The sequence below is a fragment of the Anabrus simplex genome, chromosome 1 (assembly GCF_040414725.1).
Source record: "Anabrus simplex isolate iqAnaSimp1 chromosome 1, ASM4041472v1, whole genome shotgun sequence".
Lineage (NCBI taxonomy): Eukaryota > Metazoa > Arthropoda > Insecta > Orthoptera > Tettigoniidae > Anabrus > Anabrus simplex.
In genome coordinates, this window is record NC_090265.1 from 479,320,709 (window position 1) to 479,345,918 (window position 25,210).

The following is a 25,210-nucleotide window of genomic DNA, read 5'->3' on the forward strand; positions in this document are numbered from 1 at the left end:
CCGACACGAGGCTGACGTATTTGAGCACCTTCAAATACCACCGGACTGAGCTGGGCTTAGAAAGCCAGCTCTACAATCCAAGCTACTCAGGCCTGCTTAGCCTTCACATTATTTCGATAAATGGCTCTACGTATGCTTATTCTATCACTTACCTTGTTATATATACTTGACTCTATCTCTGAAAAATTAAACGAAACACGAGACGAAGTTCACTAGACATCAACATACACGGATAGATCCCGCGCTTTCACCTTGGCCTCCACTGGACGTTGCCGAACTTACATGACTCCCGCTTGTAACTGTAGTCCGCTATGCTCAGCACTATAACTTAATTTCACTCCCAACATTCAAATAACTATGAAATGTAGCACTGCTGATTACATTTTGAATGCTTTTCGCTGTTTGCGTTTCATTGTTAATGTCCCTCCAAATCACCTGAACCTTAATTTGTAATAAACAATGAATTGCAGATGATACAACTAACTTCCCAGCGTATAACTTCCGCTGAAACCTCAAATTCTTAATGTTATTAAACCCCCTAGAACAATTCCTATATGAGAAACCGAAGAATAAGCATAAAGCATAAAGCAGGGGTGAGAGTAGATTGTTAAAATCAATCAAAGGCATTTATGTTGATAATTGGGCTGCAATGAGAATTGATGGTAGAATGAGTTCTTAGTTCAGGGTATGTACAGGGGTTAGACAAGGCTGTAATCTTTAACCTTTGTTGTTCGTAGTTTACATGGACCACTGCTGAAAGTTATAACGTGGCAGGGAGGGATTCAGTTAGGTGGAAATGTAGTAAGCAGTCTGGCCTATGCCGACGTCTTTGATGTCAGTAGGTAAGAAATCCAAGAGAACAATGCCAGATTGGTGATACAAAGCTGGAACAGGTAGATAATTTCAAGTATTTAGGATGTGTGTTCTCCCAGGATGGTAGTAGGCCTATAGTGAGACTGAATCAAGGTGCAGTAAAGCTAATGCAGTGAGCTCGCAGTTGCGATCAACAGTATTCTGTAAGAAGGAAGTCAGCTCCCGGACGAAACTATCTTTACATCGGTCTGTTTTCAGGCCAACTTTGCTTTACAGGAGTGAAAGCTGGGTATGGCTTTTAGTGCCGGAAGTCAGTGGCGTATCCTGGAATCTACACTGAGGCATGCAACTAGTAACCATGCAGTTAACACAACGTATTAAGTAAATTTCAATTCTACTCACCCTAATTACATGTAGGTGAACTCGAGCCAAACAGTTTTACTGTAAGTTTCTGGATTGAACGTGCGTACACAATACTTGTTTTCTGTTTTTAAATTTACGAGGGTCCGCCTCTGTGGTGTAGTGGTTAGTGTAATTAGCTGCTACCCCCGGAGGCCCGGGTTCGATTTCCGGCTCTGCCACGAAATTTGAAAAGTAGTACGAGGGCTGGAACGGAGACCACTCAGCCTCGGGAGGTCAACTGAGTAGAGGTGGGTTCGATTCCCACCTCAGCCATCCTCGAAGTGGTTTTCCGTGGTTTCCCACTTCTCCTCCAGGCAAATGCCGGGATGGTACCTAACTTAGGGCCATGGCCGCTTCCTTCCCTCTTCCTTGTCTATCCCTTCCAATCTTCCCATCCCCCGCAAGGCCCCTGTTCAACATAGTAGGTGAGGCGAGGTACTGGTCATCCTCCCCAGTTGTATCCCCCGACCCAGAGTCTGAAGCTCCAGTACACTGCCCCTGAGGAGGTAGAGGAGGGATACCTCACTGAGTCCGAGGGAAAAGCCTCCCCAGGAGGGTAAGCAGATTAAGAAGAAGAAGAGGAAGAAATTTACGAGGGAAGGTTGAGGTCTCCCGGCTTTAACTATTTGAATCTTTTCATCAAACGAACGGCCAGTAAATGGCTTTTCAAACTGATTTACAATTATATCCGTTTTAGACTCATCCATCGTTAATACCACATCTGCGCAAGATATAATAAAACACCGAAAATACAATGAATTAACTCACTAGTTAGCCACAACTCAAGCACTGGAGGTAAGTCACCCCATTTGCATTGGTCAGTTTCGTCACGTTGGGTTCTCGCTGGGGGGTAATCTGTGGGTCCCGTTCGCTGTAAAGATGCCGACTTTCTCCAAGTTGCTAACAGATGGCAGAGGGTGGCACGGATATAGGGTGACAAATTCTGACCAAGTTTCAATTGCAGCGACATCGTTCGGAGGGTTTCAGAACTACGTCTGCCACCGAATGCAATTTTAAGATTGAATGCCTTTCTTCCTGAACTCGTCCATTCGCTGTCTTTCTTCCTAGAGTGGTGTAGACGGCGAGACTACACCAGCACCACACGTAGTCAAGCAACGGAACCAGTACAGTTGCGTGGACCTTTTGAACTTCTGAGAGATGAAGTCGTTAATATTCGACTTGAAACAACCTAAAATCGTACATCAGACAGTTCTTTGTGTTATCATAACGCATGCAATGAATGCCTTGCATTCAAGGAGAATACGCCCCTGCCGGAAGTGTCTGAGGACATGTTCGGCTCGAGAGTTGCAGGTTTTTTGATTTGATGTCCGTAGGCAACCTGCGCGTCGTGATGAAGATGGAATGATGATGAAGACGACACACACACCCAGCCCCGTGCCAGAGAAATTAACCAATTAAGGTTAAAATTCCCGACCCTGCCAGGAATCGAACCCGGGACTCCTGTGACCAAAGGCCAGCACGCTAACCATCTAGCCATGGAGCCGGACATCTTATTCATAAATTAGAAGTAACAGACATGAAAGTAGCGAGGATGATTTCTGGTACAAACAGGTGGTAACAATGGCAGGAGGGTACTCGGAATGAGGAGACAAGGAATGCACTCGATAGATGAAGCTGTACGTATAAACCGGCTTCGGTGGTTGGGTCATGTGAGGCGAATGGAGGAGGATAGGTTACCTAGGAGAATAACGGACTCTGTTATGGAGGGTAAGAGGAGTAGAGGGAGACCAAGACGACGATGGTTAGACTCGGTTTCTAACGATTTAAAGGAGGTAAGAAGTATAGAACAAAATGAGGCCACAGTACTAGTTGCAAATAGAGGATTGTGGCGACGTTTAGTAAATACACAGAGGCTTGCAGACTGAACGTTGAAAGGCATAACGGTCTATAATGATTTACGTACGTATGTTAATTCGTAAAGCTACATTTCTGCTTTGACATCTTGAATCCTAAATGCAAATAAAATTTGCAGTTATGTAATTCGCATGTATTCCGTACTGAGGAAATTAAGTTTCATAATTAGAACAAATAAAAATGTTTACCTTTAAGGTACATGACTTTCAGCAATAATGAATAACTCAATTTCCATGAGCTTTCTCCACCACGTCCCCTACAAAACGAAGAACTGCAAAGAGCCTGCAGGGAACAGCGTCACGCAACGAGATCCCAGAAATCATTCTATCCATCGTTTTGATATTTCAAACTCACGAGATACCACAGATCGTTATAAATATTTTAATGACATCAACTTTACCTATGAAAAATGTGACAATCTTTATCCAGTATGGATTCGAGATCCCCGGGAGTGTGTACCGCTACCTTAAAATGCAATTTGATGGCATTTCTGCAATTTAGAAAATTCCCTGGACGTCCCCAGATGCATATAAATGTCCAGGAAAACCTGGACTTCAGGTAAGCCTATCTAGAAAAATAATGGACTCGGCCACGGGGGTAAAAGAAGTAGAGGGAGACCAAGGTGACGATGGTTAAGTTCAGGTTTTAATAAGAGGTGTGAAACTAAATGAGGTCTGAGATCTAGTTTCAAATAGAGGATTGTGGAGGCGCTTAGTTAATTCACAGACGCTTGCAAACTGAACGTTGCCTTGGTTACTTCTCCTTCATCCTCAGGGTTGGACAAAATCTTCGCCTAAACGTTACCTGTTTCCTTTTCCACCCGGAATTCTTGTGATCGCGATTGTACTAATTTCTTGCCTGAAATGAATATTTCTGGCCACGAAATACTAAAGTTGAGTGTACAAGTTCATATTTCAATCAGGCTGTTGGAGTACTAACATACATACATGTGCTTGTTAGTTTCGGCTTAGACAGTACGAGTTATACTAAGAGTGTAGTACTGTTAATTGTGCCGTACCTACAAGCTGCCGCGTAGTAAGCAATGCTACACAACATTACGAAGAGTAGGCAGTTGAAGATCAACAACGCTTTACTCCGTGTAAATGCAAAGTTTGTTTCGATAATTTTATTCATTGTTTCTCTTCGTTTAAATTCAATAGCGTAACAACGAATCTCACATTTTAAAATTTAATTTTGAAGACAATAAAGTTCTTTCCTTTTTTGAATGTGCATTCATACACACGGCCTATCGATTATCCGGGTTAATGCGGACCCGAGACTGCACGGATAACTGAAAAACACGGATAATCCAAAATACACGTGTTCTTACCGGACACTGCGCTTTTATTGTATTCACAAAACATGCTACATATCACATTTGAAAGCCCACGCTATTACCTACATGTAGCTCGCCGGAAACTGGCAACTTATTTACAAAATTACTTGCTTTCAGTTCACTTTTGGGAAATAATCGTCTATTTATTTTCTTCTGTTTTTCATTCACATATTTCCTGACGACAGCAGTGGCGGTTCGTGCCATTTTATTCTGGCAGGGCTGTGGCGCCATCTCTTTTCCCTCCCCAATCAGTTCAGTTCTCACTGACCAACACCACGATATTATTAGCTATAATAATGATAATAATAATAATAATAATAATAATAATAATAATAATAATAATAATAATAATAAATCCGAAACGATGAGGAGGTGAAAGCAGCTGTCGCCAGGTGGTTACGTAGCGCCGGAGGTGATTTCTACACATCCGGAATCGAAAAGTTGGTTGACCGTTCCGAGAAATATTTACAGTCTCTTGGGGACTGTGTGGAAAAGTGAACTTACATCGTATATTGTCATAGCCATGTTGCCTATGTGTAGGTGGTTTCATAAATGCTCATAACTTGGAAGAGTAACTTACTTTTTGATTCGCCCTCGTAGTTAACAATTTGACCAACCTATAAAGGGTCTCGTCATCTTATGATTACATTTCAAATCTGTATTTAACCTTCTCTCTAGAGCGGAATTGTTTCAGTAGTCAATATCATGGAATTCATTGTTTTGTGAAATATGTTGGAATTAATCTCCAACAACAGTTAATGTAGGACGTGTGTGTGTGGAGGGGGGGATGCCTGGGTACATTGTAAAGTGGTTGGCAATAATGCTGCTGGCTCTGTCGGACAGACCATATACCCGCCTGCACTCTTCCTTCCCCTGAAAAGCCCATATCATCTTTCCAGGCTCCTCCCGCACCCCGCACACTTGCTAAACTCTAGGAACCTACTACGGGCTCTCCTGCCAGAGCCCGACCGCCTCAAGACTGAAGAGAATACATCGTGCTTGTTAATCGGCTGCCACGGTCTGAAAGCCTTTGCCATATCTTTGAAAATAGAAAAGAGAAATGTTTACAGCCAAAATAGTAAAGACACCATTGCATAACTGAATAGCACACAACCATAAGTTTGACTTCGCTACATTTGTACATCTCTTTATGTAATCGGCTATAGAGTGAAATTATGTTAAGCGTTTTTGAAAAGGTGGCGGGGCGGCGCCCAAACGCTCTTCATGCACCAACCGCCAATGGACGACAGTCCTCATTTTCCAGAGATTGAAAACATCAGTATAGTCAAACGAATTCTGTTCTGCGTACTCTAATACTAGATCGACGCATTCCCAATCCCGGTTTATAGGCATCGCTATTTAACCACTTGCTCATTGTTAAAACAACAGGTTTCCGTTTGTCTGTCATCTTTCTAGCACATGTAAAACGTTCCGTAACTTGAGCAGCAACAAGAAATGTGATGCAGATAAACACTTACTGTCTATGATTTATTTCAGAGGCTATTAGTGAGATCTGCCGGCAGCTAGAAAAGTACGATCAGCAATGTATTCTTCCTGGCGAAGTTTTAGAGTACGCTTTTTTCGTCGCCATAAGACCTATCTGTGTCGGTGCGACGTAAAGCCCCTAGCAAAAAAAAAAAAAAAAAAAAAAAAAAAAAAAGAGTACGCTTTCGCTTCGTATCAACGCAGAGCAAGAATTCTGAAAGAAACCGTCCCAGAAAAATCTTCAATCGTTTCCTTTTACTATTGGGTTTAATGACGTTGGAAATTATCTACATTGAGCTCCTTGCGAAATGGTCTGGCAAAGACATGGACAGAAAATCGCCGCGAACAGATTACGAGGTTAGAGTCACGGCATTCACCTGAAGATAAAATGCGAAACAACCAAAAATATTTCAGGGACAACCGATTGTGGGAATGGTGCTCGTAGCATCTTTCGGCGGTAAAAGGTGAGTCACATGCAAAATAATGCATTCTAAAAGAAAACATTCGTTATAATTATAACAGAATACAGTAGCTCATGCTTCGTTTTGTATTTTTTTAAATTGCTGAACTATGTACGGATATTCCGCACGCGAATAATCGGGAGTTTACCGTAATTATTTAATCCAGAGTAATTCCAAGTAATCCTACAATGTGGAAATTCGATTAAATATCCCTTCTCAGCCTGTCATTCGGTATGTTGTCAAATGTAGCTATAATATTTCTAGAAAATAGAGCTCAGAGAATTAGAGTAGGCGAAGCTTTTTCTGACCTTGTAATAATTAAGAGGAGAATTCCTCAAGGTAGTATTATTGGAACTTTATGTTTTCTTAGACTATATAAAAATGATATGAGTAAAAAAGTGGAATCAGAGATAAGGCTTGTTGGGGATGATGTAATTCTGCGCGGAGTACAGATGCCACGTCAGGAAATCGGTGGCATCGCAGGGGTTCCTTTAACTTCGAAAACAAGTTGAAGTCACAAGGACTCATGTCTGGTGAGTATGGAGGTTGTTCCAGGACTTCATTCCGACCCGCACGAAACGCCTTACCCATCGTGCAACCGTTCTATACGGTAATGCATTCTCACAACAGGCTTAATGCAATCCTTGATAACATTCGGATATATTTTTGCCATGGGCAATATCGGTTTTAATCGACTCACGCCGATCACATTTTCGAAAAGATACTTTAGAGTGGTGAAATAGCCACTCTTCACTTCAACACCACACGGCAACAACACTCCCAACTGGATGCCCGTCAAATGCACACTACACATCGACAAAAGTGCCACCTGATCGCTCCCATATCCTATCTGCGCATGCCCGATCTCCTGTGAGTGTCTGGACTACGGTGCCACTACTTTATATTCCTCGAATGAGATTGTGGTCATAAAGGCACAGTACCATACAAGTAACGGATACTAGACTCATTAAAAACATTAGTCATGTCAGAAGAGACAGGTACCACATGTTCATTATTAAACTGTTCATTATGCATCACTTATAAGTTAGTAAATGTGTGACTAAGCACAATTGCACTACCACTTTGAAACTTTACAACAGCACCTCATTCACAAGAGTTATCGCGGGTGGAACAGATGTTCATTATCAGGCCTTGAGACTTGAGATAGGCGCATGCGCGGGAACCATGCTTACCCCTCGCACTCCTTACCATTCCTCGTCAGACGACCATAGTAGCGCGTGAGCGGCCTATGTTCGCCGGAGGTGGTGGAGCCATGAACTTCCAGTTGCACGGGCAACCAACCTTAATTCAGGAAGTGATATCCTCATGTGAACCTGGAGGACATTCCCCCTTCTCCACCACCATCACCACCACCACCACCACCAAGAAGAAGAATGTCTATTGTACCCACGTGAAAAGGGGATATTTCGGGTTCTACTCACGAAGGTAACCAATATTCTCAGTTTAATTTTTGTCTTATGTATGCTTGGCGGGAAGAGATACTCTTCCTGCTCAAATCCGTACTTCTAAAATGTTAACACGACTCGAAAACTACGAGGTTGAGTATTGTTATGAATAAAATACTTTCCGATCTAATTTAATTCTAGGACGACCCCAACGGAACGAGCTGGCCGCGCGGTTAGGGTAATGCAACTGCGAACTTGTATTCGGGAGATACTGGGTTCCAACCCCACTGTCGGCAGCCCTGAAGATGGATGTCCGTGATTTCCCATTTTCACACCAGTCAAATGCTGGGGCTCTACCTCAATTAGAGCTATGGCCACTTCCTTTCCAGTCCTAGCAGTTTCCTGTCCCATCATCGACGTAAGACCTATCTGTATCGGTGTGATATAAAGGAAAATTGTTGTAGGATAACCCAATAAATACACACAAAGATATACAATTCTATTCAACCACGAATGATCAGACTCCAATCACTGCTGTCTACGAGGGTTGTAAATAAAGAAGTGGCAGTACTGATAGTACGCAATCTTTAATAAGCTAACAAGTACAACTGCTTACATTCCTTCAATGTAGTCAGCCGCAAAGTCTATTATATTTCTTCAAATGTCGGGACGTACGGGAACGAGATCACTCACGATGTCAGTCTGATCTTGAGGAATGAACGGCCGACCCGAGCGGTGAAAATCCGCAGTCCCATTCCGACCTGCACGAAATACTTTGACTCATCGTGCAACCGTCCTGTACGGTAATGCATTCTCGACACAGGCTCCACGTAATCCTCGATAACATTCTGATGAATTTTTGCCACGGGCAACCTCTATTTTAGTCTATGAACGCTGATCACCTCTTGAAAACATGCTTCGGGCGGATGACCTTCGATGTTAGGCCCCTTTAAACAACAAGCATCATCATCATTGAAAACATGCTTTAGAGCGGTTAAATCAACACTCTTCACTTCAACGCCACACGGCAACAACACTCCCAGTTGAACGCCCGTCAAATGCACACTACACATCGACAACAGCGCCACCCCCATATCCTAGTTGCTCATGCCCGATCTCCTGAGAGTGTCTGGACTACGTTGCCACTCCTATATTTACAGACCTCGTTTTATTAAACAATTCTCTCCTTCTCACAGTAGGCGGTCCAGTTCTCAGGTATTACCTGGGAGACGGTAATGCTGGCTGACAGGCGTTTCACTTTCGATCCTGCAAGCTCAATCCCTTCACACACGCGGCTGCATGTAGAGGTTTGAACACAGGGATCTGATCGCCACAACACACGGTAACTGTCCTTTGGTTCGATTCCAGAGAAGGTTCACCACTCCAGCGTTCAAACACAGTGAACTACATAACACTGACAACTAAACAGCGGCCACAGAATAGCAACAACTCAACAGTACTAACCAGCACTACAATATTCCTCACAACAACGACAGTTAACAGTGTTCCAATTACTCACACCAACTGTACATGCGATCCTCTGACTCCGGTGGGACACAGACGACAACCGACCAGCACTACTGCCGTCAACTTCCAGTCACTCACTCCACGTCGGTACACATACAGTCCTCCAAGGCAGTACACACACAGTACTCCGTACTCCAACACGACGATTGACGCTGGTGGCAGCCTGCATTGCTCTTGCCCCAGCCCGACGACTGAACTCCAACACTGACTCACTATTCACATGTAGCCTCCTTTATAACTCGAGTGATGAGTACAGGAATATTCGCGATGTGGTTTGAGAGGGAAGTTTCTCGTTTCCTGTTCCAGAAAGCGCTCGGGGGAACCAGACGAAGATAGCAATACAGGGAGAGATCCGCCATGCCCTCCAGGCCGGCCGGCAGGGCCCCGGTCTGAATCACTAATCCCTTTCTGAAAATACCGAAGGGAGCTACGGAAGGGCTGACACGTAAGAGTATGTATATATTTGGCAAGCGAGCGGGTTGACTAAGCGGTCTAAGCAACGTAGCTGTCAGCTTGTATTCTGTAGATTGTGAATTTGAACCGCACTACCGGCAGTCCTGGAGATGGTTTTCCGCGGTTTCCCAATTTCACACCAGGGTTGGTGCTGGTATATCACGCGCATTTTAATTACAGGTCACGGTCGCTTCCTTCCCAGTGTCTTTTCTGACTCATAGTCACCATATGTCTGTATCGGTGCGACGTAAAACAAATAGTAGTATATTTGGCATTGTCAGCATAGGTTTGCAGTGAGGGATAGCGCACTGCCGCAGACAGGTAAGGCAGGCATTTGCCACACTTCCTGTAGCTACAAGAGTGCCTTGGCCATTTATCCGCAACCACTGGCTCTAAACTGCCTTAAACTTCAGGAAGAAATAGTCTCTCGACTCGTCAGCACATTAAAGAAATCATTCTGTTATTTTGCTGGGGCAAATTCATTTGAATTTGGGCTAATGACTTAACAGACACTGTTGGGGCGTTCTACCAACGAAATCAAGATGGTATATCAGACATTTTTTTGTTGTTGTTGTTCCAGTTACACCATGGTGCTGTCTTGGCTACTGTTATTATCCATCACAATGTTACAAGAGGGAACAACTCGCCGACTACCAGAAGTACCTAGCGTCGTATACCCACCGGTTCCTGATGAAGGTGAGTAATGAAATGGCAAGTGATGTTTAAGAATTTACCATATTTTTCTATAAGTTTTCTCATAATCTGGTGCTAGATTCTAAGCGTAGTAGCTATCAAAGCCATCGCGAGAAATGCTGATATACTGCAAGATTCATGGAATACTGAAGCAGCTCACAATTCCGAATCAGACTGGTTGAAGGTAGCGTTGGGATAGGTACATCTTGAATTAAGGTATCTATAATAAAACGGAGCATTATATTATTATTCACCGATAATCGAAAATACTTTCCCACTTCGTCTACGGATTGGGAGCTTTACTTTTCGTCCACTGTGAGCGTGGCCACACAAGCCATTTCTTCACAAATAAGACATCCGAAAACCAGTAATATCCTTAAACAATTGTGTAAACATTATAATGAAGTTCATGTACCTTCGCGAAGTTACAGGCTGCGACATAGGTGTGTATAGTATGATCAAACCATGAGGATATTGGTTTTTATTTTTATTATTTGCTTTACGTCCCACCGACACAGATAGGTCTTATGGCGACGATGGGATAGGAAAGGCCTAGGAGTGGGGAGGAAACGGTCCTGGCCTTAATTAAAGTACAGCCCTAGCATTTGCCTGTATGAAAAGGGGAAAACACGGAAAACCATCTTCAGGGCTGCCGACAGTGGGGCTCGAACCCACTATATCCCAGATGCAAGCTCACAGATGCGCGCCCCTGACCGTACGACCATCTCTCCCGGTGACGACATTGGTAAGGCATTGTTAAGTAGTTTGAATACAAAATAAGGTGATTCTTTGTAACTATAATAAATGTTATTTACTTGTTTTTATTCGTTGCAGTTAAATACTAGCATAGCTCTCAGTTCAAGTCCTAGTGCACCTGTACTATTTCTATTTCCAGATAATTACAGATTCACATACTATCTCAATCTTGCTGAAATATTGGCTGAGGTTTGGTCAGCAACACCAGAAGCCCGTCTAGTCTTAAAACTTCACTGACATGATCGTGGAACAGTTACGTACTAGAGTTGATTTTTTGTCATCAGTACCTCAAGTAATAATACCTTGTGTTGGTGGGTTATACCTTGTGCGAATACAGTCCTGATGAAATCTCTCTCTTCGTCTCGTAAGGATGCGCCGTCGAGTTCACCTAGAGTATGTTTCATCAGCGAACACAATAATTTTCCATTCAACGTTAAAGGGAAGTCCCGTCAGTAGAAGAACGATCCCAATTCCTTGGATATTGTAATAACGGGGAAAGAACACAAGACTTGTCACATTTGACACTGTGGGGTTTAAGAAGGTATCATCATGAGATAGTCCGGCTCCATGGCTAAGTGGTTAGCGTGCTGGCCTTTGGCCACCGGAGTCCCGGGTTCGATTCCCGGCAGGGTCGGGAATTTTAAAATTAATTGGTTAATTTCGCTGGCACTGGGGCTGGGTGTATGTGGCGTCTTCATCATCATTTCATCCTCATCACGACGCGCAGGTCGCCTACGGGAGTCAACTCAAAAGACCTGCACCTGGCGAGCCGAACTTGTCCTCGGACATTCCCGGCACTAAAAGCCATACGCCATTTCATTTCATCATGAGATACAATCAGTCGCTAGCGAATACGACAAGTGTCTTCCGAGTGCATAAAGGTCATCAATTATGGATTCTTACATGGCTGAAGAGACCAGATACAACCACAAGTTCTGCTACAGTGGTCACATATCAACCTACCCAAGCTCCTTGTTGTTTTACAACCTGATGGTCATTTTGATTTTCTCGTTCTCTTCTTCGATCTCATGTATCGCTGTTGTTCAAAATGTTGTTGACCTCCCAGACAATACGTCACCATATCAGCCGATCAGGCATTACATCCTCCCAGTTGTCGATGTCAGTTTGGTCCTTATTCGTACTAGAATTCAGAAGAAGTACGATAGTAGACTAAAGAAGAGCCTAGCATAATTCTATACTCACATGAAGCCCAGTGTATGGCAGGGACATCTTGGAGATCTTGGCTCTAGGTGGAGAAAATGATGTTGAAGGTGTAATGTCACAAGACGTCTGTGTATGATTCAAATTGACTACATATGCAGCATTTACGAATCTATATTCTAAAGATGTGAAAACGACAGAACAGAATTAGGAGCAAGTTTCTATATGATGGATAGAGGGAGCCCTGTACGGATGCGGATAAATCTGAGGATGGCGGATGCAAACTGTATGGCAGTGCGGATAATTTTACTGATTAATTTATAAATAATGAAGTTCATTTCAAAACGAGCCTACTGCTACACTGGGGCGAAATGCTTGTAACTTCACGATTGAAAAAGTCTAAAGAGCTTAATGTTTTTAATGAAGTTTATTGATTTTCACTCAGGTATACTCTTATTTTTATTTGTGGTTAGGCGACCTTCACAGTGGTATGGAAGAATGGTTATATGCACAGAGCCTTGAGACCATAAAGCCGTATCTGATCTAAGCCTATGCGCAGTTAATGGAAGGAAGGAACAAAAGTCAATACATTGACAGCTATCGCAAGAGAAAACCCCTCACAAACCTGCGAGTGTAGGGGGTCCGGCGCCAGGTGTCAAGCCTGCTGTATTATGTTAACAGATCTATCAGTTTCAATACCTTGAGTGTAGTGTACTGTAGTTAAATATTTACAGTATCCGCGGATAACCATTTACGGATGCGGATAAGCATTCGCGGATGTGGGTGCGGGTGAAGGAAGTGCGGATGCGGAGCGGATGCCGATAATATTTTGTATATCCGCGCAGGGCATTAACGATGGAATCAGCGAAGCACAGCAGTCACAAGCCGCATAAGTTTTAAATAACATTTACCGTCTCCTAGCGTTGAGTCTCTGTTATATCGAGGTTAATACAGCTGCATTAAAATATATCTGATTAAAACTGCGTTTTCCAAAGGAAAACAAAACAAAGCAAGCGCAAAAGCAAAAGCAAATCAATGTCCTTGCAAGTTATGGAGGCCCTGTCCGTAACCTGGGTACTGAGTGGAATAGAGTGGCTAACTCTACGCCCGGCCGTCTTTATCCCCAGGAATTGGCCTGATACTCATTTTTGGTGCAGCCTGAGTAAACCTCAGAGCCATGAGCAGCTCAAGTGGAAATCTCGTTTCTTAAATTTTGTTACCTCCTAACGAAGAATTGCATCCAAGTCCTTCAGGGTGAACAGAGCACGCCTTTTATGCCTCGGCTAGGCACTCCCTAAAATGACGTTATAAACGTCAGAATATTACAACTAAACATTAATAATAATAATAATAATAATAATAATAATAATAATAATAATAATAATAATAATAATAATAATAATAATAATAATGTATTATAATAATATAATATAATACAATATAATATAATATAATATAATATAATAATATCATAATAATATATAATAATATATTATAATAATTATATTATTATTATTATTATTATTATTATTATTATTATTATTACTATTATTATTATTATTATTATTATTATTATTATTATTATTATTATTATTATTATTATTATTATTATTATTTTATCTCCCACCAACTACTTCTGCGGTTTTCGGAGACGCTGAGGTGGTGGAAATTTGTCCCGCGGGAGTTCTTTTACGTGTCGGTAAATCTACCGACATGAGGCTGGCGTATCAAATCAAATCAAAATCTCGGTGGCAAATGGTACGCTAGAATACAATAATATACAATTTATGCTAACAATTTTTTTCTATTAAACAAACAGATCATCCTTAATAAATTTATATTGTTTACAAACTTCTGCTTATAATATTTCCTATACTTACAAACATAGTCAACTCATATACAGTATGTGGAATTACTTCAAATAATACTGTACTATGCAACTGGTATAAGATTAAAATTTACATTGCATTTATTTACTTTTTTTTAAACCCATTTTGGAACCTAAGTAGCATAACGACCTGCTGCGTCTTAACCAGAGCCCTCTTTTGCCACCACTTTTCAGAGTTCCTGAAGGGCCTTCACAGCTACCATAGCGGTCCCAGGGCCCTCGAAGTCCCCACTGTACTTCACCCCTACAGGCAGCCCCTACTTTGGCTGTCCAAACTCCATGGACCAGGGGATGGAATTAATTTTTTTTTAACACACATTTTTTATTTACAATAGCCTGCACTGGTCGAATGCCCTCTAACATTTCATTTATTTTCCCTGTTGCTGTTTATTCTCTTCTTGAATACCTGTACAGATTTTGGAAAAGGATCAAACACTACCCCTGGTAAACTGTTCCACTCCTTCACGCCCTTCCCAATGAATGAAAATTTACCCCAGTCGCTTCTGCTAAAATTCCTTCTAATTTTATACTTGTGGTCAGTTTTGCCAATATAATTATTTTCCAACTGAAGCCTCTCACGGATTTCTCCCCATGCTTCTTCTCCTGTATAGGCTCTATATAATCCTATAAGTCTAGTTTTCTCCCTTCTCTTACTTAAAGTTTCCCACCCTAGTTCCTTTAACATTTCTGATACACTACTGTTTCTCCTGAATCCCCTGTTACAAATCTTGCTGCTTTCCTCTGCACACTATCTATTTCTTTTATTAGGTATTCTTGGTGAAGATCCCAAACACTGTTTGCATATTCCAATAATGGACAAACCATACTTAAGTAACTTTTTTCTTTTAATTCTTTGTTGCATCCTTTAAGTAGCCTCATTATGACATGTAACGATCTGTATGCTTTCCCAACAATGTCATCAATATGACCCTTCCAGTGCAAATTACTTTCAAATCTCACACCTAAGTATTTGCACTTGCCATCTTTTGGGGTAACTACCTCATCCAAAGTATATTCAATATTCAGTTTTAAAGCTCCTGTTTGTAAATGTTGTAACAGTTGATTTGCCTCCATTAACCTTCATATTATTTTCTTCAACCCACTGTTGGATACTTTCAAGGTCCCTTTGTAATTCTGAACAGTCCTCAATGTTATTTATTTCCCTATAAACAATTATATCATCTGCATAGAATCTTATTTTTGATGTTATATTGTTCCCTAAATCATTTGTGTATATTAAGAAAAGTAACGCCTATACTACCCTGTGCGATTCCCTTCCAAACTTTCTCTTCCTGTGATATATTATTTCCTACTTTGACTTTCTGAACCCTTGAATTTAGAAATGTTCTTATCCAACGTATAACCCTTACGTCCAATCCTATTCCCTCCAATTTCTTTAATAATATTCCATGTTCCACTCTATCACAGGCTTTGGAAAGATCTATGGCTATGCAATCTAACTGGCCTCCTGAATCCAACTGATCTGATATGTCCTGCTGAAATCCCACCAGTTGTGCCTCACAAGAAAATTTCTTTCTAAATCCATACTGGCTCCTCATGAACCAATTTTTATCATCACATATACCTCTGATGTACTTTGCTATTAAATTTCCAATATTTTACAAACTATACTGGTCAGGCTGATTGGTCTGTAGTTTTCTGGTTTCCTTTTATCACCCTTTCCTTTATAAATTGGTATTATTATAGATTCCTTCCATTCTTTTGGTATTACACTATTATTTATGACATAGTCAAAGAGAAATTTAAAATAAGGCACTATGTACCACCCCATTGTCTTTAATACCTCTCCAGTAATGTGATCACTTCCTGCTGCTTTTCCTTGCTGAAGCAGTTGGATTTCTCTGAAAATATCTTCATTTGTGAATGAGAAGCTTCTTGTTTCCCTCTGTGTCTCTCCCTCTCTATCTTCTGTTACTGTTTCCAACTCCTGACAATCTTCTACTGAATCTTTGAATTCCCTACTAAATAGATTTGCTTTCTCAGTATCTGTTGAATAGTGTTCACCCTCCTTCTCCCACCATTGTAGGAATTTGGATTCCTTTTCCTTTTTGATTCCTAATATATGAACACAGCTTTTTCCATTTCCCTTTGTGGTCATTACCCTCTTGAAGTATGCCATTCATATATTTCTCTTTTGCTTCCTTTTTCACTCTATTCAGTTCCCTCATTAGCTGTTTTCTAGTTTCTCTATTCTCACTACCCTCTTTGATTTTCCTGTTTACTATTCTACATTTTCTTTTTAATTTCCTTATTTCCATTGTATGATAAACAGGGTCTGAGGTCATTTTACCCTTCTTAACAGGTACAAATCTCTTCTCTCCTTCCTAAATGATTCCTTTAAATGTACCCCAAAGTGTATCCACATTACTCCCTTCACTTATCCAACAACTGAATTGTGATTTAAGGTAAGTCCCAAATTCATCAACTTCAGTTTTTCTGTGTAATTTCTTGTCTTGTGCGACCCTCTTATTAAGCATTTTTGGTACAAGTCCTACATCCATTATTACAGCCTTATGGTCACCCATTCCTTCAATTACCGTACCTCAGTTTTATCAACAATTTCCCATGGTTTAACCAAGAATACATCTAGTAAGTTATTGAGACGAGTCGGTTCTTGTACTACTTGTGTAAATCCACCCTCCCAAATTAACTTATTTGCCAGTTTCTGTTCATGGGCTTCACTTGCAGCTCCATTCCATTCAACTTCAGGCAAGTTTAGATCTCCCCCAATTATTACCATATCATTATTATTGTTTTTATGAGTATAATCTATTATTTTCTCAAATATTCCATGTCTCTTTCCTCTCTTCCAGGCCTATATGTTCCTATAATTCCCACCTCCTTCATATTATCACAAACTAATTTTATCCCTAATATTTCATCCCTTTCATCGGTAAACCATTCATGTGAACAATAAATTTCCTTCACCAGAATACCCCCCCCCCCCCACCCTTTTTATCTCTTCGGTCTCTACGGTAGACTGTATACCCTTCTGGAAATACTTCTCTATTACCCACTTCTCTCAACCATGATTCTACTCCTATCACCACATCAGTCTCATAAGATTCCATCAATGTACTGAATTTTATTTGTTTATTTACTATACTCTGACACTCTGAGCACCTTCAAATACCACCGGACCGAGGCAGGTTCGAACCTGGCAACTTGGAGCCAGAAGGCTACGGCTCTACCGTCTGAGCTACTCAGCCAGGCGCATGAAACTTAAAATCCTGTTAATGACACATTACTTGTTCAAATTGATGCTATGTTTTGATATTGGAGAGCCCAGTTAGTTGCCAATAATATCAAAATGTTAGAACATTTCATCTGGTGACTCAAGATTAGATTAAACTGAAACACTGAATCATTCACTACTGATCTGCATTTAGGGCAGTCACCCTCGTGGCAGATTCCCTATCTGTTGTTTCAGATCCTAACTCGAATATTTACTCAGATTCTTATATCCAACAGAAGTTGTTTTCCGTTTAGAAGTTGTCCCATGTCATGCTATAAACAGCATACGGTGAGAAACCTAGGCATAACTACGTCAGTGAGTCTCTCTTTGTAAATATCTCTCTCCTTGTATGTATGGTCATTGCCTGCAATAGAGATTATTACTGTACTACCAATTGTACCCATGCTTCGCTACGGTATTCTACATTGTATACAGATATCGAAATAAAGTCAGATTGGTCTTGTATATATTGTGGGAGAGTAAAGTAACTGTTTTGATTCCCTATAAACCCCAAGACCATTCCAGGAATTTGAAATTGTATGGACCTTAAAATCTACCTTTGGACTGGTGGATTCTAAATATAAAGTTTGGTTGAAAAATCTTCAGTAGTTCTGAATCATTCACTACTGATCTGCATTTAGGGCAGTCGCCCTCGTGGCAGATTCCCTATCTGTTGTTTCCCTAGCCTTTTCTTAAATGATCGCAAAGAAATTGGAAATTTATTGAACATCTTCCTTGGTAAGTTATTCCAATCCCTAACTCCCCTTCCTATGAACGAATATTTGCCCTAATTTGTCCTCTTGAATTCCAACTTCATATTGTGATCTTTCCTACTTTTTTTTTTTGCTAGGGGCTTTACGTCGCACCGACACAGATAGGTCTTATGGCGACGATGGGATAGGCAAGGCCTAGGATTTGGAAGGAAGTGGCCGTGGCCTTAATTAAGGTACAGCCCCAGCATTTGCCTGGTATGAAAATGGGAAACCGCGGAAAACCACCTTCAGGGCTGCCGATAGTGGGATTCGAACCTACTATCTCCCGGATGCAAGCTCACAGCCGCGCGCCTCTACGCGCACGGCCAACTCGCCCGGTTTTCCTACTTTTAAAGATACCACTCAAACTTATTCGTCTACTGATGTCCTCCCACGCCATCTCTCCACTGACAGCTCGGAACATACAACTTAATCGAGCAGCTTGTCTCCTTTCTCTTAAGTATTCCCAGCCCAAACTTTGCAATATTTTTTTAACGCTACTCTTTTGTCGGAAATCACCCAGAACAAATCGAGCTGCTTTTCTTTGGATTTTTTCCAGTTCTTGAATCAAGTAATCCTGGTGAGGGTCCCATACACTGGAACCATACTCTAGTTGGTGTCTTACCAGAGACTTATATGCCCTCTCCTTTACATCCTTACTACAACCCTTGAATACCCTCATAACCATGTGCAGAGATCTGTACCCTTTATTAACAATCATATGTGATTACCCCAATATAGGTCTTTTCTGATATTAACACCTAGGTACTTACAATGATCCCCAAAAGGAACTTTCACCCCATCAACGCAGTAATTAAAACTGAGAGCACTTTTCCTATTTGTGAAAATCACAACCTGACTTTTATCCCCGTTTATCATCATGCCATTGCCCACCGGCCATCTCACAACACTATCGAGGTCACCCTGCAGCCGCTCACAGTCTTGTAACTTATTTATTACCCTGTACAGAATAACGTCATCTGCAAACAGCCTTATCTCTGATTCCACTTCTTTGCTTTTAAGTCCGTTGGGACTTGTACTAAAAAACCGTCCGTTAATGATATCTCTCTTATTAATTCTCCTATCGAAATGATGCACATGAGAAAAGTGTTTTAGAAATTGATTTTCATTAAGGATGGTAGATTTCCATTAATTTTGGATGTGCATAATCTGTGGGAGTGGTTTCGGTTTCGAATAAACCCCCAGTAAATTTAGGTACTCAGAAATAATATTGGCTCTAAAACCTACTCAAGGACATGTGGATTCTAAATATCAAGTTTGGAAGAAATATATCCAGTAGTTTTCAAGTTATAATAACTTAGACAAACAGACACCAAAGCTAAAAATTATGCAGATGGTCATTATTACACCGGAAACGGATAACTCTAGGGAAATTTCACCAAAACAGTCCATGTACAGACACACAGTCATTACGATATTATTCATATAGATTAGTATATCCAACAGACCGGATAATAGGAATATGTTAACGAAGTTTTGCTGAGGGTCGTCCGAGAGCCACACGCTACTTGCATCTGTTTCACTGAGAGTAGACATATCCCGCTATTCATAAATATTCATTACGGAACTTTTATCGAAAAGACAAACTCATAAAGACAAGAAATACATTCAATTGCGGTCATAATAAAAGTACCGGTAAGAAGTCCGTTAAGATTATACAGTATGTTTACCTTCCTCCATATCATACGATGCATCCCTTCCAATCTCATTACTGACACTGTGCTGCTGCTCTCGCCCTATCAGTGATGATAAACATCTTCATAACATCACCTGCTAGGCCATCCAGCTCCCATATCTGGTCTTCTTTCGTGGTGTGTCGAATACCATCCTTCCAGTTATATGCGGTTGTTAATTTCCCTGACTTTCTAAACTGTGTTAGCACGTTATGGACGGAACTGGCCTATAACCACACAACTCTGTACTTAGTTTCTCTACCTCTTTTACAGCTAAAACTGGATTCTGTATGTTACGGGAATTTCGTGGATCACAGAGGTGTAAGGAGGTACTGGGGTGAATGGGCGGACGAGGAACTGACCAGAGCATAAGTTAATGCATTAAATTTTGAAATTTTATTTCTTTCCTTTTTTTACTTTAACATTTGATCAATTGAAAAACGGTAAAAAACAATAACAATATAATAATGAGCTCGTCAGCTCCAACAACAATGACTTAAAGTCCAACAATCAGGTACAAAACTAGAGAGAATTATCAACATGATAATATACGAAGAGATGAGCATTATCAATCAATCAATCAATCAATCAATCAATCAATCAATCAATCAATCAATCAATCAATCAATCAATCAATCAATCAATCAATCACTACTGATCTGCATTTAGGGCAGTCGCCCAGGTGGCAGATTTCCTATCTGTTGTTTTCCTAGCCTTTTCTTAAATGATTGCAAAGAAATTGGAAATTTATTGAACATCTCCCTTGGTAAGTTATTCCAATCCCTAACTCCCCTTCCTATAAACGAATATTTGCCCCAATTTGTCCTCTTGAATTCCAGCTTTATCTTCATATTGTGATCTTTCCTACTTTTAAAGACACCATCCAAAGTTATTCGTCTACTGATGTCCTCCCACGCCATCTCTCCACTGACAGCTCGGAACATACCACTTAGTCGATCAGCTCGTCTCCTTTCTCCCAATTCTTCCCAGCCCAAACTTTGCAACATTTTTGTAACGCTACTCTTTTGTCGGACATCACCCAGAACAAATCGAGCTGCTTTTCTTTGGATTTTTTTTCCAGTTCCTGAATCAAGTAATCCTGGTAAGGGTCCCATACACTGGAACCATACTCTAGTTGGGGTCTCACCAGAGACAAATATGCTCTCTCCTTTACATCCTTACTACAACCCCTAAATACTCTCATAGATATGTGCAGAGATCTGTACCCTTTATTTACAATCATATTTATGTGATTACCCCAATGAAGATCTTTCCTTCTATTAATACCTAGGTATTTACAATGATCCCCAAAGGGAACTTTCACCCCACCAACGCAGTAATTAAAACTGAGAGGACTTTTCCTATTTGTGAAACTCACAACCTGACTTTTAACCCCGTTTATCATCATACCATTGCCCACCGTCCACCTCACAACACTATCCTGGTCACCCTGCAGTCGCTCACAATCTTGTTACTTATTTATTACTCTGTACAAAATAACATCATCTGCAAACAGCCTTATCTCTGATTCCACTTCTTTACACATATCATTGATATATATAAGAAAACATAAAGGTCCAATAATACTACCTTAAGGAATTCCTGTCTTTATTACAGGGTCAGATAAAGCTTGGCCTACTCTAATTCTCTGAGGTCTATTTTCTAGAAATATAGCCACCCATTCAGTCACTCTTTTTTCTAGTCCAATAGCACTCATTTTTGCCAGTAGTCTTCAATGATCTACCCTGTCAAATGTCTTAGACAGGTCAATCCCAATGCAATCCATTTGGCCTCCTGAATCCAGGATATCTGCTATATCTTGCTGAAATCCTACAAGCTGATCTTCGGTGGAGTAACCTTTCCTAAACCCAAACTACCTTCTGTCAAACCAGTTATTAATATCGCAAACATGTCTAATATAACCAGAAAGAATGCTTTCCCAAAGCTTACATGCAATACATGTCAAACTGACTGGGCCTGTAATTTTCAGCTTTATGTCTATTACCCTTTCCTTTATATACATAGGATACTATTGCAACTCTCCATTCATTTGGTAAAGTTCCTTCATGCAAACAAAAATCAAACAAGTACTTCAGATGTGGTACTATATCCCAACCCATTGTCCCGAAACCTTATCAATTTCCAGCTGCTTTTCTAGTTTTCAACTTTTGTATCTTACTGTAAATGTTATTGCTGTCATAGGTAAATTTTAATACTTCTTTAGTATTAGTAACCTCCTCTATCTGGACATTATCCTTGTAACCAACAATCTTTACGTACTGCTGACTGAATACTTCTGCCTTTTGAAGATCCTCGCCTACACACTCCCCTTGTTCATTAATTATTCCTGGAATGTCCTTCTTGGAACCTGTTTCTGCCTTAAAGTACCTATACATACTCTTCCATTTTTCAATAAAATTAGTGTGGCCACCAATTATGCTTGCCATCATGTTATCCTTAGCTAACTTCTTTGCTAGATTCAATTTCCTAGTCATTTCCTTCAATTTCTCCTTGCTTCCACAGCCATTTCTAACTCTATTTCGTTCCAACCTGCACCTCCTTCTTAGTCTCTTTATTTCCCTGTTATAATATAGTGGATCTTTACCATTCCTTACCACGTTTGTAGGTACAAACCTATTTTCACATTCCTCAACAATTGCTTTAAACCCATCCCAGAGTCTGTTTACATTTTTATTTACCGTTTGCCAGGTACACTATTTTATACCACCATATTTGCTCCATTTAATTACATATCCTAATAGTCCGAGCTCCAAAATTAATACCGTCCAGCCTCTCAGAGGCATACATTTCTTATAGCGCACAAGGTTATGCCTGACAATCTTCAAAAAAGATATTTACAGTCACTTAGCCCTGCTGTGGGCTTATCTTCTGCTCAACAGTTTTTCACTTTCTTTTAGAGGAACATAAACAGGGGCAATGAGTGTCCATACTAAATGGCCTTAATGTAAAAAGAAAAAGGTTCAACATGATTGGCTATGAATAAAAGGGTAGGAGGCGATAGACTCGGACTCCTCCTAGAAGTTTTTAAATATTAAGTGGCCTGTGGCCTAATGACACAGAGGCTAAACCTATTCGACACCGGGGTGACTAAATGAAAACATTAAATTCCAAGAGAGTGTTAAGAGTTTTAGAGGATTAGAAACTTTGGTCGCCCCATACCAGATTGAATGGGAATCAACAGAAGGCTCCCTTACATTTCATGTTTCCCAGCAGGGATTCGAAGAGAATCCTCAGACTTGCCTAAAATCTACATTTAAACCATGAAATTAAAACTTTACATGATTAAAGTTGAAACATTCCCCTCAAGTTATCTGCCGGAGCTATCACATGTTAAGAAAATTCTGCCATTACCTTGAGTTGCTGGGCCTTCCGAACGCCAACCTGTGGCCCCTGCCCCCAAGGTACACGCCGCACACAATGAACCAGAGCGATAAAGATGACGATACAGCCCTAAAGCGCCCAGATTTTATAGTATTGGGAGGGGAAGTTTTCAGAACTGTTTACAGATACGCTGGATGCCTGTACACACTCCCAATTTTAATTGGCTAGAGAAAATATTCACAAAACTTCTGATTGGTTGGTAGATACCGGAGTTGGAGAGGGGGTGGGGGAGAAGTGTTGGCAACCTTGACACAAGAACAAAACAATCTTCAAAAACTAAGGTTATCCAATAGTAGAAATCGACTTCCCCTGAAGAATTAATTGTCCTTAATCCCGCCAGATGGGGCAATTAGGCCGATGGTAGAGACATCTAACAGTTGCAAACCCAAGTATCTTACATTACATTAGTTCAAGTTCAATAACATAGATAGCCTTATAGAAGGCGCGCAGTTTAACTGGACGGAGAAAGTGTACTCCCGGTACACTATACACTTAATTTAGTGAACACAGTCACAATGCACTGCCTGTGATCACTTATGAGCGGTTTTCCTGTTACGTGCTTCATAACATGTGATGGTCCTACCTCTTGATTAATAGCTTTCACGCCGAATACTGACTCAAACTCATTGACTGCCGATGCAGCTCTGTGAAAATAGCTTCTCTACTGTTCGGGGCTTCCCCGCACTGCGAGGAGTTTTGCCGTATTGCACCTTATTTAATCAAATATGAAAATGAAATAAAAATCCACAGCCTGTTTCCAGTCATTTGACCGGGTCAGGAATGGAATGAATGAAGCCCTCATCTAGCGGCGAGGATGGGAATTGTGCCGGCTGCCGAAGCCTGTCGCACTCCTCTGGGGCAATAACACTACCCAGCATGATTTCTGCGGCAATGCATCTAATACGTGATATCACCTAAATAAGATCTCCTGATTTCAGAAATGTCATTGGTGCTATTGTATCACATCTAGTTTTCGTGTTATTTGCCATTTACTGTCTGAAAATGTGTCATTGCGGCACAGTGCTGCTTTGTGATAACAGCGAATCGGCTGTTGTTAGAGTACTTGTGGTTTGCTTAAAGGCTGTACTATTTCATAACAGACACATTTTAGCTTCGATTCCTGTAGCACATTCCGTTTCACTGAAAGAAAATTATATCACAATGCAAACTGTTTTAGAAAAAATATATGTGTTACTCTATTAGGACAACAAGCAGGCTACACTAAATTACCTTGTTATTTATGTGAATGGGACAGCAAAGCTAGGAACCAACACTGGTCTACACCTTACTGGCCAAAGAAACAAGTTTTGACACCTGGTGTGAAAAATGTTATAAATGATGCCTTAGTTGAGCCACAAAAAATTATTTTGCCACTACTACACATCAAACTGGGAATCACGAATTAGTTCGTTAAGGCCTTGGACAAAAGTGGCCCCTGTTTCAAGTACACTGCAAGCAAATTTCCACATTTATCTGATGCAAAAGGTAAGGAAGGCATTTTTAATGGACCACAAATTAGAAAGCTTCTGAAAGACAGAAACTTCGAACAGACGATGAATGCCGTGGAACTTGCTGCATGGAATTCAATAAGAGACGTCCTAATGAAGTTCCTATGAAATGTAAAGGATAAACAATCCGAAACAATAGTGAAAACGATGTTGGATGATATGAAAGAGTTGGGGTGTAGAATGACCCTGAAGCTGCACTTTCTTCATTCTCATCTCGATCACTTTCCGGAAAATCTTGGGGCTGTTAGTTAAGAGACGGGAGAGAGGTTCCACCAGGACATCAAGGAGGCAGAAAGAAGATACCAGGGGAGGTGGTATGAACCAATGATGGCCTACTACGGT

The 25,210-nt window shown here is 40.8% G+C and overlaps 1 protein-coding gene across 1 annotated transcript in view; it reads left to right on the forward strand.

Moving 5' to 3' along the window:
• Nucleotides 1-25,210, forward strand: part of LOC136867423 (hatching enzyme 1.2) — a 103,473-nt gene that overhangs the window by 20,649 nt on the left and 57,614 nt on the right. Inside the window, exon 2 of the mRNA XM_067144629.2 lies at nt 10,339-10,454. Within this exon, the coding sequence (XP_067000730.2) occupies nt 10,346-10,454 (109 nt within the window). The 5' untranslated portion in view covers nt 10,339-10,345. The remainder of the gene's footprint in view (nt 1-10,338; nt 10,455-25,210) is intronic.